Source organism: Nicotiana sylvestris, chromosome 8, assembly GCF_000393655.2.
Source record: "Nicotiana sylvestris chromosome 8, ASM39365v2, whole genome shotgun sequence".
Classification (NCBI taxonomy): Eukaryota; Viridiplantae; Streptophyta; class Magnoliopsida; order Solanales; family Solanaceae; genus Nicotiana; species Nicotiana sylvestris.
The window spans coordinates 77,743,656-77,760,378 of NC_091064.1; the positions used below are offsets into that span (position 1 = coordinate 77,743,656).

Sequence of the window (16,723 nt, forward strand, 5' to 3'; positions counted from 1 at the left end):
TTAGAGGCTCCGTAAACGTTTGTGTGGGTTATGTATGGGTATTGGATAGGTCAATGGACTGTGTTGTAACCTTGTACTCTTGCTTTCTTCTACACTATAACTTGTATGGAACCTTGGAAGTTTAATCACGTTCTAAATGTTGTGATATAAAATGAACTAAGATGTTGAATGTACTATCTTTCCTTGTTTAAATAATGGTAAGCATGGCTTCCTTATTCCTATCGAGTTGGGTAGATAGCGGTTGATAAGGCTTGCTCAGTTGGGTCCACTCGATTGAGCACCGGTCGTGCCTCCCGAAGTTGGGGCGTGACAAACTTGGTATCAGAGCCTAAGGTTTTAAATTGTCCTAGGATGTCTCGGAGCTGTGTCTAGTAGAGTCCTTCTTATCGTTGTGTTGTCGACCACATCCATACATTGGAGGCTACTTGGGCATTTAGGAATAACACCCTTCTTTGATATTCTTGATCGTGCGGTGAAATTATTTTCTTCCTAATCAGTGCATTATTCTGTCTTTCAATAAATGGCACCTAAGAAGAAAGCGAGAATTGCTCAAGAAGTCAATGCCACCCCAGGAGTGGCTGATGATTCACTGCTTGATGTTGCAGGTGAGGGCAGTCACCCTGCTATTACTTTGTCGGATCCTTCTATTCCAAAGCAGACTACCCCAGTTCTTACACCTACGGAGGGTACCACTATCCCTCCCATTGATATTTATGTCCCGCCTCCAGCCCCAACCTCAGGTTCTGGTATTTCTGATGGGGATCTTAGGGGAGTTATTCAGATGCTGACCCAATTAGTGGCCTCTCAGGCCCAGAGATCAAATGTTGTGCCCAGCTCATCCAGCCAGCAAGGGGATTCTACTAGTTCCAGGATAAACAGATTCCTTCAGTTAGACCATCCGGTATTTACGGGTGCCAATCCAGAAGAAGACCCCCAAGACTTCATTGATGAGATGCACAAGACCCTCAGGGTGATGCGTGCAACTGAGACATAGGGGTGGAGTTGGCTGCCTACCGCCTGAAAGGGCTGTCGTATTCATGCTTTGAGTTGTGGGAGGATTCCCGTGAGGAGGGGCGTCCTCCGGCGAGATGGAGTGAGTTTGCAGACGCCTTTATAGATCATTTCCTGCCCGCCGAGACAAGGGCATCCTGGGTAGCGGAGTTTGAAAAATTGAGGCAAGGTAATAGGAGTGTGTGGGAGTACCACATGGAGTTTGCTCGCTTGTCAAAATATGTCATTCATATGTTGCCCACAATGGAGGCCAGGGTGCGCCGATTTGTTTAGGGACTTAATTCTTTGACCATTAATTAGGCTTATACGGCTTCATTGAATACATATATGAATTATGGGAAGATGGTAGCTTTTTCTCAGGCTACAGAGAATCGCAAGTTGAAGAACAAAATGGAGAGAGAGGGTAACAACAAGGCCAGGTCCATGGGCAACATGGGAGAGTCACTAGGTGGGGGAAGATCAGCTTTCAGGGGAGGATCATCAGGGCCTTCCCAATCTATTGCATAGTCTTCAGCTAGTGCACCGCCATCAGGGCCCAGCCGGCAGTAGTGGAGTCGTTTCTGTCCCGGTCAGGGCAACAGGGGATCCCATCAGCGGGGACGGTCAGGAGAAAGGTTCCAATAGCAGCAGAGGTCCCTGTGCCCCGGGTGCGGGAATATGCACTTGGGAATTTGCTATATGGAGTTACCTATAAGCTATAGATGTGGGATGAGGGGTAATATTCAGAGACATTGTCGTGTGTCTCGCCAGGGAGTATGTAGAGGCGCAACTCAGCCCACCAGTCTAGCAGCTGCTACATCTTCAGCCCCCTTTCCAGCTCGAGGTACCCAGCACCGATAGGGCATGGTGCAGCTAGGGGTGGTGCGCAGAGTTCAGGAGGACCCAGCCGATTCTATGCTATGAGTGGTCGCCAAACCGTAGAGGCTTCTCTAAATGTTGTTACAAGTATTCTGACTGTCCAATCTCATGATGTGTATGCACTTATTGACCCTAGTTCCACCTTATCCTATGTTAGCCCTTTTGTTGCTATGGAATTCAGGATAGAACCAGAACAACTTCATGAATCATTCTCATTATCTACCCCGGTTGGAGAGTCAATTTTGGCTGCTCGAGTCTATAGAGGGTGCATTGTCACGGTGCAGGGTAGGGATACCACGGCCGATCTTGTTGAGTTAGGGATGGTCGACTTTAATGTAACAATGCGGATGGATTGGCTTTATTCATGCTTTGCTAAAATTGACTGTCGAACTAGAACTATTAGGCTTAAATTCCCTGATGAGCCCGTTATTGAATGGAAGGGTGATAATGTAGTGGCTAGAGGTCGGTTTATTTCCTACCTTAAGGCCACGAAGATGATCAAGAAGGGTTGTATCTATCATCTAGTTCGGGTTACGTATGTCGATGCCGAGGCGCTTAGCCTTGAGTCTGTACGGGTTGTGAATAAATTCCCGGACGTTTTTCCAGATGAGCTCACAGGGATTCCCCCAGATAGCGAGATTGACTTTGGTATCGATGTGATACTAGGCACACAACCTATATCAATTCCACCTTATAGAATGGCACCGGCAGAATTGAAAGAGCTAAAGGAGCAATTGAAGGATTTGTTAGAAAAGGGTTTCATCCGGCCGAGTGTGTCGCCATGGGGCGTACCGGTCTTGTTTGTGAGAAAGAAAGACGGATTGCTGCGGATATGTATTGACTACCGGCAACTCAACAAAGTCATAATCAAAAACAAATATCCTCTGCCAAGAATCGATGACTTGTTTGATCAGTTGCTGGGATCTACATGTTTCTCAAAGATTGACTTGCGGTCCGGGTATCACCAATTGAATATAAGGGAGCAGGATATTGCAAAAATAGCCTTCAGAACTCGGTATGACACTTTGAATATATGGTGATGTCTTTTGGGCTAACAAATGCCCCCGCAACTTTCATGGACCTTATGAATCGAGTTTTCAAGCCCTTTCTAGACTCTTTTGTGATAGTGTTCATTGATGACATTCTGGTATATTCCCAAAGTCGGGAGGACCATGCTGACCATCTCATGGCAGTTTTGCAAACTCTTCAGCAACATCAACTGTATGCAAAATTTTCAAAATGTGAATTTTGGTTTGAATCTGTCGTGTTCTTGGGTCATGTCGTTTCTAGGGAAGGAATTATGGTTGATCCTCAGAAGGTTGCAGCAGTGAAGAATTGTCCTAGACCTACCACTCCAACCAAGATCCGCAGTTTCTTGGGTTTAGCTGGATACTACAGGAGGTTTGTGGAGAGGTTTTCTACTCTTGCCTCTCCATTGACTAAATTGATGCAGAAAGCAGTTAAATTCCAATGGTGTGATGCTTGTGAAAAGAGTTTCCAAGAATTGAAATCAAGGTTGATAACAGCACCGGTATTGGCCTTGCCAGAGGGTACAGAGGTATTTGTGGTGTATTGCGATGCTTCAAGGATCGGGCTCGGGTGTCTGTTGATGCAACACGGCAAGGTTATAGCCTGCGCTTCTAGGCAACTCAAGAATCATGAGAAGAACTATCCAACCCATGACCTAGAGCTGGCAGCAATGGTGTTTGCGCTAAAGATTTGGCGACATTATTTGTATGGGGTCCATGTGGATGTATTTACGGATCATAAGATCCTTCAATATATTTTCAAGCAGCAAGAGTTGAATTTGAGGCAAAGAAGATGGCTAGAGTTACTCAAAGACTATGACATCGACATTCTCTATCACCCGGGAAAGGCTAATGTCGTGGCAGATGCACTTAGTCGAAAATCTATGGGGAGTTTGGCTTATTTTGGGGAATATCAGAGGCCGTTAGCCAGGGAGGTTTACCAGTTGGCCAATTTGGGAGTTTGCATTGCGGACTGGGAGTTCGCTTTGAGGACTTTAGTGAAGGAGGGGTAACTATACATAATAGGGCCGAATCATCGCTTGTAGCGGAGGTGAAGGAAAAGCAATTCCGCGATCCCTTGTGAGCACAATTGAAAGAGGGGATTCAAAAACACAATACCAAAACTTTTTCCTTTTGCATGAATGATGGTACTCTACGGTACCAAGACCGCCTATGTGTTCCTGATATCGACGGTCTTCGGGAAAGGATCATGGCAGAAGCTCACACATCCAGGTATTCTGTGCACCGCAGTTCTACAAAAATGTATCATGATCTCAAGGAAATTTATTGGTGGAACAACACAAAGAGGGATGTGGCGGATTTTGTAGCAAAATGTCCAAATTGTCAACAAGTGAAGGCCGAACATCAAAGGCCCGGTGGATTGACTCAAAGCATAAAAATTCCAATGTGGAAATGGGAGATGATCAATATGGATTTTGTAGTAGGGATGTCGCGCTCTCCGCGCAAGTTCAACACAATTTGGGTGATCATTGACCGACTCACAAAATCAGCGCAATTCTTGCCAGTTAGATCTACCGACACAGCGGAACAATATGCTCAATTGTATATCAAAGAAATAGTTAGGTTGCATGGCACTCCAGTCTCAATCATTTCAGATCGAGGGGATCAGTTCACGACCAACTTTTGGAAGAAATTTCAGCAACGTTTGGGTACGCAGGTAAACCTTAGCACAACTTTTCATCCACAAACTGATGGGCAAGCAGAGCGGACTATTCAGACGCTTGAAGACATGTTGCGTGCCTGTACTATTGATTTCAAGGGTAGTTGGGATGACCATTTGCCACTCATAGAATTTGCTTACAATAACAACTTCCATGCTAGTATCCAAATGGCACCATTCGAGGCTCTATATGGTAGGAGATGCAGGTCTTCTATTGGGTGGTTCGAGATTGGAGAAGCAGAATTGATAGGGCCAGACCTTGTGCATTAGGCCATGGAGAAATTCAAGATTATTAAGGAGACGTTGAAAACTGCTCAGAGTCGCCAAAAGTCTTATTTGGACATTCGTCGTAGAGATTTGGAGTTCAAAGAAGATGATTAGGTATTTTTGAAAGTTTCCCCCATGAAGGGCATTATGCGATTTGGGAAGAAAGGGAAATTAAGTCCGAGGTATGTCGGACCGTACAAAATCATTCAGAGGATTGGTCAGGTGGCATACAAGCTCGAGCTGCCTCCCGAGATGTCGTTGGTACATCCGGTCTTCCATGTGTCTATGTTGAAGAAGGTAGTGGGAGATCCGTCCACTATTGTGACAGTTGAAACTATTGAGGTTAATGAAGAACTATCTTATGAAGAAATTCCAATTGCTATTCTTGATAGGCAGTCCGGAAATTGAGAAATAAGGAAATTGCCTCCGTAAAAGTGTTATGGCGGAACCAGCAGGTTGAGGAAGCCACTTGGTAAGCCGAGGAAGAAATGAGAAAGAAGTACCCGCATTTGTTTGAATAGTCATGTAATAGCTTTTATGCATTTGGTTCCTATGAACTCTTATCTTTTGATTTGATCCATGTTAAACTATTCCATTTTGATTATATGTGTTGCCTATGTGACCATGGTTGGTGTTGTACAAGTTATGTTATGTCTATGAAACATGTATATGCTGTTAGGATATGTATCTGGGGCCCTCTGACTGGTGGATAGGTCTAGTTACAAAAGAAACTCTGGCGAAATTTTCGGAAATTTAAGGAGTTAGCCAAATTCGGGGCTGTTGATATATTTCATGATGTGAACAAGCTGAAGTTACATAAGGATGGCTAGTGAATGAACCTTGATCTTCATTCGAGGACGAATGATCCTAAGCGGGGGAGAATGTAAAGCCCCAGAAAAATTTGCTAAGTAATCTAAGATTTCGTGGTGCCAAGATAGGCTAATTATTTTATCTTGAGTGCAAGTGAGGGTTCATAATATAATGGATATCAATTAGAAAAATTAATAAGTGTATAAGTCATATTATAAGTGATTTAGGGTCTAAGGAGAGGCCTAAGTCGAAGCCAAGTTGGAAAAAATTTCATAATAGGCTAAAGTTATAAGTGAATGCGCACAAGACCTCACTTTGGACAAGCATATATCTATTTATATAAAGTGTTGAGTGATGCGCAGACAATAAAATTAAAGAATGTTGAGTGTAGTTTCCAACACATTAAACCATTCGTCATTTGGAGGTGTATACAGAAAGTTATGACCATTTTACCGGACCTGCGTCAGACGCGCGACCGCGGCACGGCCACGGCAAACCGCGGGAAAACTGGGTGTTTCTGTCTTCGAGCGCGGAAAACCGCGGAAAACCGCGGCCGCACGCCCAACAGCCCTATAAATACCCCAAGACCGGGTATGGAGCGTCCCAAAGTCATTTGTTTAAGGTAGAGCTTGTTTTATCAAGGGGAATCTGTCCCATACTTCCCTCCTATGATCCAAGGTAATGTTTTTGGAGTAATTTGAGTTGATTACTACTCCTAAACACTTATATTAACAAGAATTAATCTTGAAAATCCATATATTCCCATTCAAATCCCTAAATTGATCAAGAACTCTACAAATGGGGATTCTCAAAATTCTTACTACAAGAGGTATGTCTATCATCTCTAACTACTCTATGGTGATTATTTATGTATGATATATACATTAGAACTCATGGGATGGTGATAGGAAGCCATAGGTGCCTAACATAGGTTTTGCTGGTGTTGTAGAGATTGTGAGATGGGATATTTGGGTATGATTCTTGGGTGTAATAGTATTATGTATACATGCATGTACGAATTACATTTGTGGGAAGATTGTTGAACATAAATACGTAAAGATTGGGTTGGGGAATGAAGGAAACCTTGTAAATGAGATTTGAAATCAAGATGCTCAACTAGTATTTGATAAAATGCTCAAATGAGCTGAAACCATGAATACCTTCCAAAATTGTGTTCAATTTTGTTATGTCTCAAGTAGATTGGGATTGCTAGAATTTCAGGAACATCGTAGTAATTTAAGGAAAGCTTAAACGAGGTATGTATCGCGAAAACCTCTTTTTTATTAGAAATTGAGCTCCGTTGGCGTTTACGAAAGTGTGGTAAGATTTGATTTGGTCAATGTATTGATTGTTATTGCGCATTAATTGATTTGCAATTAACTACACATATACGTGAAGGATGTACCTCAATGTGAGTATTGTACCATTCTTGATAATTAGAGAAGTATGAAGAATACAATTATGTGTTGAAATGCTTAGGCTATAAGCCAAGATAGAAACTGAGAATTATTCATGCTAGCTATGTGCCCACTTACCTGTACTGCAACTTGAATTACTTTTGTATATGCCTATGATCACAACCTGCAAGATGAATACTAAAAATGGAAAATGATATGATATATATATATATGAAATAAATATTCAGGTGTGATGACTAATGAGAAGGGAACAATGCCTAGATAAGGCGGCCTAGCCGATCGGGTTGTGATCGGACACCATGCCACACACATGGTGGTAATGTGCTGATATTGAATTCCGGATAAGGGAAATGAAATAGTGATTGAGATATATGCCTCCAAGGAGGCAACCTAGCCGGTCGGGTCGTGATGGGACTCCGCTCAAGATAGCGGTAGTGTCGCACCTCCTTTTTTTCGCGCCCGCGGGGGCGCGTAGGGAGTTTTCTCCAATTAAAGGACAGTCGAAACGGGATTTGTTTATTTGTTTCAGAGTCGCCACCTGGGAATTTTAAGGCGTCCCAAGTCACCAGTTTTAATCCCTAAATCGAGGAGAATATGACTATGTTTGTTATTCTGCGAACCAGAAATCCTGAGTAAGGAATTTTGTTAATTCGGGAGAAGATGTTAGGCATTCCCAAATTCCGTGGTTCTAGCACGGTTGCTTAACCATTTTTATATTTGGCTTAATTATCTTGATTTACTAAATACCCTTTTTCTTGTTACCTGATTTTATTATCGCTTTTGTTTAGATTGTTTACAATTATATAAACGAATCACGCGTACGTATATTCATATTATATACCTTTTATAATTGTAGAGAATCATGCCACGCATACGTGTACACAAAAAGGTTGATAATATTTTTTGTATTTTTATTATAAAAAAAACCATACGTTCAAAATTAAAAATAAAATTAAGAACATCGTCGCCCTTGTATGATTAAACAATGAACTGCACATCTCGGGTTTTTAGGAAATTAATTTGCTATTCTCCGAAAAATCCTTTTTATTAAATATTCGCTCGAAGTTGCGCGAACGCATAATCCGAATTGCTTTTAGAAATATAATCAGGTTACGCGAACGTATCCCTAATCACAAAAATATTCTTGATGGTAGTATAAATTTGTTTACAAATTGTTTATTACATCCATATTATTTTTATGTGAAAATCATGAGAAATCCCCATTTGAGATGCCCTTAAATTCTTTGAAAAGAATTCACAATTTATTAAATGTTGACCGCTGATTATATTTTTACGTGTGAATTATATTCTTCCGAGCCATTCAAATTTTAGGAGTAAAAATAAACAAAGTGTGATTAATACTACCATTTTTCTCGTAAATCCAATATATGTATACCCAAAAAGTGAATTGCATATGAAACTAAAAAAATTGATTTATGAAAGGAAGAGATGTTTTCGAAGAATTTTCATTATTTTATTTGTAACGAATGCTATATTACATTCTTAAAATTGTTACAATTTATAAGCCTAATCTCCTTCCACATCACTTGTTCTTAATCCGATATGCATGATTATTTTAGTTAATTCTGCTTATGATTGAGTTTGGGATATACCTAATCGAAACGATTTTATTCTCAACCTATGCGAACTATTAGCAAACACTAACTTTACACATAAAAAAAATTGTTGACTTATTGTTTACATTATTTTTTAAAGAAATGAGGTGATTGCATTCAAATAACTAGGCCATTTGTTATTAAGAAAAGAACTAATCTACCTGTTGTCTTTAATAAGACGATATCATATATAACATGAATATACCCCTACACCATTCACCATATTCCAACATTGTGAACCTAACGGATTTTATCAATGCATCTTTCGACTATTGATTATAAACATAACCATTATTACGCCATATATGAACAAAATGCAACCAACATCATCTAGCCTTAAACCACAACCAAATAATTAACAAAATATGCTAACAATGTATTTTCTTGACATTTCCATACTATTCTGTACCTAACTAACAACGTCACAAGACTTAATTAATGGCCAACTTTATGCCATGTTCCCTATCTTGACAATTCAGATATAACTATACTAATGAGATTTCGAAATGGATAACATTATTACAAAGCTTTTATACGAATTTCAAAATAAGATAATTAACTTATAGCCATCGTGTCGAACTCACTACTAGTTAACCAATATGAAACAAAGCTGAAATTTAAACTAACGAACTTAAATGTATAGAAGACAGAATTACAATTCGAGCTTCATTTATTTGTCATGTTGAAAGCTTTGCATGACATGAGTTTACAGATATGTACCTGGAAATGAAGGTAGAAGAAGTAAATTTCAGCAGTGACAGCAGTAACAAAATCAGCAGAAAATGCCAGTATTTCCACAGATTTGAGCAACAATACAGAACCCGAGAACCCAGACACAACGTAGAATGACTCTTTAAGAAATTTCAGACTTTAAACTCAACAATGGGATTTGAACAAATCCAGACAGATAAAACACAGTATTTCTGATTTTTCAAGACTTAGGAGAAGGCAAACTGACAATTTCAATCTCAGAAATTCAACCTTAACACTAGCTTCTATTGTAGAAATCTGTTTTTTCCTGCTTCTGATTTTTCTTTCTTTATTTCTGTTTTCTTTCTTTTTCTTGAATCAGATTTCTATTTCTGCTTCTGTGTGTTTTTTCCTCTCTTAATTTCTGTCCAGATTTTCTCTCTGTCTCTCTCTGTGTATATGTATTTCTGTGTGTATTAAAATCTCAGTGCTCTCTCTCAAAAACTCCTCCTTCTTTATAAACAGATCCCTGTATTTATACAGGTCTGTCCCTTTTCCTTTCAGTGCTGCCTGGACCCCCTTCTTCTTTTAAAAATCAGAAAGTCCCATTAAAATCTGCTTTTACTACTTTAAATCCCATTAAGTGATCTTATCCTGATTTTCAGCATCCCCATTACCCTTTTTTTCCCATTATTACATTAAATTATATCCATTACACTCCACTATCAGCACACTACTATTATCAAATTACCCTCACTGTTTTATTCCTCAAATACCCCTGAAATCCTACTGTAATTACTGTTCTTAATACAAAATCAGAACACTACACTCTGTTCAAACAGCTATAACCAATCCTATTAACATTATCTAATCAACCTCCTAACATAGTTGTATCTAATCAACCCTTGTAAACTTGAATTCAAAAAACCAACATCACAATATCATTACACTGAATTCAATATAACAAATCAAACTGGACTTCAACATTGGACTAAGATCAAACAAATGCAGGGGCATTGTCAGTATATTGACAATGCTCTGAAATTAACTGCCCAGAAATCAACACACAAATAATTGACAAACTTTCTGACTTATTAAACGAGAACCAACTAATTAGCAAGAACTAATTAACTGATTACAACAACATGATAATAGTCAATCAAAATAGGTGAGCAGGTTATTACAATGCATTATCATAAACGGGAATTCATAATGTAACTAATCGACGAACTTAATCGAGTCGATTACACACATTGTAAACAAACATAACCAACAGAAACAATTCACTTATTTGATCAAATATACGGGTATGAGACAGAATCACAGAATTTAAGTAAACAAAAATGTGAAAAATAAATTACACGAGCTACTGAAACAGGCAACAATATACACATAGGATAGAAAAAGAAATAAGAAAAATACCTCTGAATCTTTAAATTTACACGGACTCAAGCTTGACTTTGAATTCGGACCTTTTTGAGGCTGAACAGACTTTATTCGAAGTATTCTCAATTGAGAATACCTTGATTAAAGTCTCTTAGTCCTCAATCCCTTATTTAATTCGGGCAAATTCCATGTTTTTGAAATTTTTAGGGTTTCTGATTCTTGGATCTTAAATTCGAACACTTCTGGGCAGATTCGAAGGGAACCAAAGATGACACAAGGGTGAGGGAGGCCTAGGGGTCATTTGGTGTTAGTTTGGAACGAATCTGAGTGAGTTCATGTTTGGTTCGAACCTTCAAAAGAAGATTCGAAGAACTCTGAGGTGATTCGAGCCAAACAAACACTAGATCCATAGCTAGGGTAGTTAGGGGAAGCTACGGTGTTAATTTGGAAGTCATCGGAGAAGGTTGGATTTTCAGACCAACCTTCAATCGAAGATTCGAGACTAAGTGGTCTGATTCGAGGGAAACTAACCCCGGATCCGTAAAGAGGAGGTTGTGGGGAGTCGAGGGTGTTAAGGTAGGGTTGTTTGGACTACCGGAACCGCCGTGAGGCGATTTCCGGTAGGCGGTGTACAATGGTAAATGGCGGAGTTCATCAGATCTCTTGAAAGAGATGATGAACAGGACACAGGGGTAGGGTATTTGGTTTGGGGGCTGGGGTGTGGATTGGAGTTATATACGAGTGGGGTGGATTGATCTCATCCGTTGGATCAATTAAGATGCACGGTTAAGATCAGTTCATTAAACCAAACGTTGTCGTTTGGTTAAAGGTTGGGGTCAGGCTGGATCGGGGCAGTGGATCGGGTAAGGGGCTACGGGTAAGGGTATGGGATCTCAGCCGTTGGATGGATTTGATCCAACAGCCCTTGATGAAATACGACCAAACGTCGTCATTTGGTATTGGTCTTGAATTGGACCTGACATGGGTATTTGGATTGGGCTGTGGGGAAATTAGTTTTGTTTTGGGCCTGGATTTCAGTCCAGGTCCGATTTTTACTTTTATAACTTATTTTATATTTCCTAATTTTAATCCTAAGTATAAAAATCCTAATTAAAATTAAAAAACAATTTTAACCTTACAAAAATATTAATTACTTTTTAACAACTATTTAACACATAGACAAAGCGTTAATCACACAGTGAAACATTAAAACTAGAACAAATGCATATTTTTTGTGATTTTATTTCAATTATCTTTTAAATGCATAATTAAATCCTAGATATGCATGCAACATGTATTTTTATTTTAGTTTCGTTTAATTATAACAAAGCAAACATTTACGGACAAACACAAACAATTAATAAACGCCACATAAATTCTAAAAATTGCATACTAAGAGAATTTTTTTTTATTTTTTGATTTATTTTAGAGTATTTTTCGTGAGGGAAAAATCACGTGCTCACAGGTAGTATTGAGGACAGTGATGAAATATGAAAGAAATGCCCCAAACTAAGTTTTGGAAATTATATGAAAGATTGAATGAATTGCATATTTGATTTACCCATGTGATTTACTTGTATTTGCTTGATAGTTCTTTCTAGTAGAATTGTGTTTAGTTATACATACCAGTGCTATTCGATGGCACTAACGTCCCTTTTGCCGAGGGCGCTACATTTTTCTTTATGAATGTAGGTGGCTCCATTGCGGATAGTGCCAAATGCGCATAGCAGAGTACCTTCTTCTCAAAGTCTTGGTGAGCCCCTTTCTCCTTCAAGGGGTTATATTGTACACCTTCTTATTTTGGACTTTCACTTTTGAGGTATAGCCGGGGCCTTGTTGTCGGCACTGTTATTACGTCTTTTGTATCCTTAGAGGCTCCATAGACGTTTGTGTGGGCTATGGATAGGTATTGGATAGGTCAATGGACCGTGTTGTAACCTTGTACTATTGCTTTCTTCTACACTATAACTTGTATGGAACCTTGGAAGTTTAACCACGTTCTAAATGGTTTGATATAAAGTAAACTACGATGTTGAATGTACTATCTTTCCTAGTTTAAATATAGTTAAACATGGCTTCCTTATTCCTATCGAGTTGGGTAGATAGCGGTTGATAAGGCTTGCTCAGTTGGGTCCACTCGATTGATCGCCGGTCGTGCCTCCCGAAGTTGGGGAGGCTCCGTAGACGTTTGTGTGGGTTATGTATGGGTATTGGATAGGTCAATGGACCGTGTTGTAACCTTGTACTCTTGCTTTCTTCTACACTATAACTTGTATGGAACCTTGGAAGTTTAACCACGTTCTAAATGTTGTGATATAAAATGAACTAAGATGTTGAATGTACTATCTTTCCTAGTTTAAATAAAGGTAAGCATGGCTTCCTTATTCTTATCGAGTTGGGTAGATAGCGGTTGATAAGGCTTTCTCAGTAGGGTCCACTCGATTGAGCGCCGGTCGCGCCTCCCGAAGTTGGGGCGTGACACATAGAGGCCAAAGGAGGTGGATACAGGCCTCCAATGGTCTTGGAAGCCATGGATTTGGGAGGTTTTTAGGTGGTAGTTGAGGGCGGCGGCTAGGGTTTGAGAGAGGATTGAGAGAGAAGGGGGATTCAGAGGCAGTTGTAGGTAAGAAATGGTTAGGGTTTGGGGGTAGTTGGGAATTAATTCAGGAAAGGGTTAATGTGAGCCGTTGATCTAGGCGATCAATGGTTGGGATTCAACGGGAATCCGGGTGAGTTGTTTAAAAGGGTCATGGGTCGGTTTGAATGGGAATTGGTTCGGGGTAAAATTGAATTCAATTGGGGTTCGAATTGGGGCTATAATCGAAATGAAATTGGGCTAACATTTAAATAGCCACTTTTCCCTATTTGATTTATAAAAAATAGTAAAATAATTTTTGGAAATAAATTAAATGACTAATAGTATATAATTATCAAACTAATATATTGGACTTAATTTTTATAGATATAAACGTAATTAAATCCAAAGAGGCTAATATTGCAATTATATGCAATTTAGCTTTAAAAGAACTAAATAAATTTGTAAAAATATGCAAAAAAAATATCTTATCTATATTTTAGCATAAATATGAGAATCCAATAAATGAATTACCAAAATAATAACTTTGGGAATTATTCTTGGGTTTTTATGAATAAAATAGGGGAATAAATTGGTTTAAAATCTTAAAACATTACGGAAAAAATGATTTAACATTTGGACACACTTATATATGTATACATATACTATTTTTAAAGTCTTTTGTATATTGAAAATATACAGGAAAAAATTGGATATCAACAACAATGCACGTCTAAATCATACTTACCAAACAAGCAACTCCTAAGCAAATGGAGCGTACCAACATGTTCCGCTGAGCTGATAGCCTACTTAGAGGGCTCTCGACCTGTCAATCGGGACCTGCGGGCATGAAATGCAGCATCCCCAGGAAAAAGGGATGTCAGTACAAAAAATATACCGAGTATGTAAGGCACATAAATAAGTACATAACTAACATAGAAGAAATATAGAGTAATTGACTCAACCTGTAAGTCTGGATAACTCTGTAAATCATAAATTACTTTTAGGTACATATGCATATGCATATGAATGTCATGTCGTGCATAGGTACATATTTCATAACATAATCAGCCTCTGAGGGCATCCCATCATATCATATCGACCACTGTGGGCAAAATCATCGACGTATACCAGCTGATCAGGTGGTGGTGCGTATATAACGCCATAACCTTTCCTATATCCCATATACATATATACGCATATATAATTCCATCTGATCATGGGTCAATGTACATGAATGCAATGCATGAAAAGTTCGTAAATAAAATCATTCGGAATGTGATAAGACCATTTTGCCTTTGAGTAATATCATAAAGTAAACTCTTTTCAACTTTCGTATATTTGTGAGACACATGAACAGATGATAAAGTATTATGACACATGGAAATTCAAGAACATAGATATCACTAATACTTCTATGAATAGAGTCATTTATGGAATTTGTGCATTTGCACGTTTCGTTCGTATCGTATGGATCATGCTAAAAGAAAGAAGGGATAACTTTAACATACCTGAGCCGATTCTCTTGACAATCCCTCTAACACACATCTTTTGAGAAAAACATATAACCGCAGATTGAAGTAGGAAAAAATCCACATTATACTCTTGAGAAATATTGTATCGTTCTCTTAGAATTGCAAGGTTCAAACTTGATATCTCATTCGTTGAGACTACTGTTTGTATTTTTCCTTTTCGTTTTCCTTCCTTTTTGATCCAAGCATTGAACTCCATTTAAGAAAGTAACCTTTCACATTTGAAGACATTAGAAAACTAAAGAATGTGAAGGACCAAAGTCTCTTAAGAGTTTGATGAAATCTTTCTTCATTATCTTGTAGAGACATCAAGTGAATTAGAGAAGTTTTAAGCATTTGGGTGTGAGCCCCACTTATGTATGACTTGGCCAACAAATTCTTCTAAATGTGCCACCTAATATCATGACTTTCCTAGTCATTATTTGAGTCCCTACTTGCTGCCACTTGGTTAATATTTATCCACATCAATAATTATCCATCATTTCCTTAATTAACGTGTTAATCCGCCACTAATACAATAACTAACTAATTACCCACCTAATTAAGAATTATCTCAAATAACTTAAAATACTACTAACATTTAACACACCTTATACACCTTACTATCATGGTCATGCGGTACCTTATGTGGCACTAGTCCATAAATACACGATATTATAGCTTGGACCGTATTTTATCCCAAATTGTCAAACTTCGACAAAACTCATTTTCTTCGATTCTCTTACCCTCTCACCTTCACGAATTTATTCGTCACTTGTTTGAAATAGCATAATCCTTATGACCTCCAAATAATCTTTTACTTGGACTGATGTCAATTACCTTACGACAAATTCAACGTACAATACTACAGGGTGAAACATCGTCGTAACTTAATACTGCAATGCATAACATCATCGTAATGTAATACCGCAGGGTGCAACATTGTCGTAATTTAATACTACAAAGTGTAAAATCATCGTAATGTAATACTGCAAAGCGTTACGTCATCGTAATATATTACTGCAGAGGGTTGTCACACCTCCTTTTTGCGCGCCTACCCCGAAGGATAAATGCGTGAGGGAGTTTTTCTAATTTAAGTGACAATATGCGAAATGGGATTATTTATTTTTATTCAGAGTCGCCACTTGGGAAAGGTTTGGCTTTTGGTGTCCCAAGTCACCGGTTTATCTTGAATCCCAAATCGAGGAAATTTCGACTTTTCCAAATGAAGTCTGCGAACCAGAAATTCTAAGTAAGGAATTATGTTGACCCGAGGGAAGGTGTTAGGCACCCACGGATCCCGTGGTTCTAGCACGGTCGCTTAAATTGTTATGATGGTGAAATATCTAATTTTAATACATGTTATACTTATGTGCTTTTATTAAGTTTAAACCGCTTTTATTATTATCATTTATTTTTTATAGAATTGCAACGTCGTGAAAATGCATCTCGAACCACGTCACAATCAATGCACCCGTAGTTGTTAACACATTTCGACTCCGTTGAGATTTGAATTTGGGTCACATAAATGCGCACCCGAATTTAAGAATGTAATTTAATTAAATCGCGCCTAAAGAGTCTAACGCGTTATTATCTTTGGGGAAGGCAGTGAAGTTCACTAGACAATCCATCCCAAGTTCTAAGTATTTTTAATATATACATTTATGAAGGCCCCGCGGTTTGTGCGTTTTATTTGGCGAAGGTCGTCTCATTTTATTTAAAGGTCAATCCTAAAGCGACTATGATTCCCTATTTATTTGTCTCTAAAAAATGAAGAAAAAAGTCCTAGTTAGTCGTTGTTTAAGAAATGTTATGCTTAGGCCCATTGAATTCATACGAGTCTGAATTTTAAACCAAATTGGGCCTCGAACA

General features: G+C 38.7%; 1 protein-coding gene across 1 annotated transcript; it reads left to right on the forward strand.

The window, feature by feature from the left end:
- The first annotated feature begins 1,910 nt into the window (after positions 1–1,910).
- LOC138875249 (uncharacterized) lies at positions 1,911–2,909 on the forward strand. Its single transcript, XM_070154073.1, has one exon. It carries the CDS (start codon positions 1,911–1,913, stop codon positions 2,907–2,909), a length of 999 nt encoding a protein of 332 aa, XP_070010174.1.
- The last annotated feature ends 13,814 nt before the right edge of the window (positions 2,910–16,723 follow it).

Coding starts and splice junctions, on each gene's coding strand:
- LOC138875249 (XM_070154073.1), top strand. CDS start 1,911: ATGAGTGGTCGCCAAACCGTAGAGGCTTCTCTAAATGTTGTTACAAGT.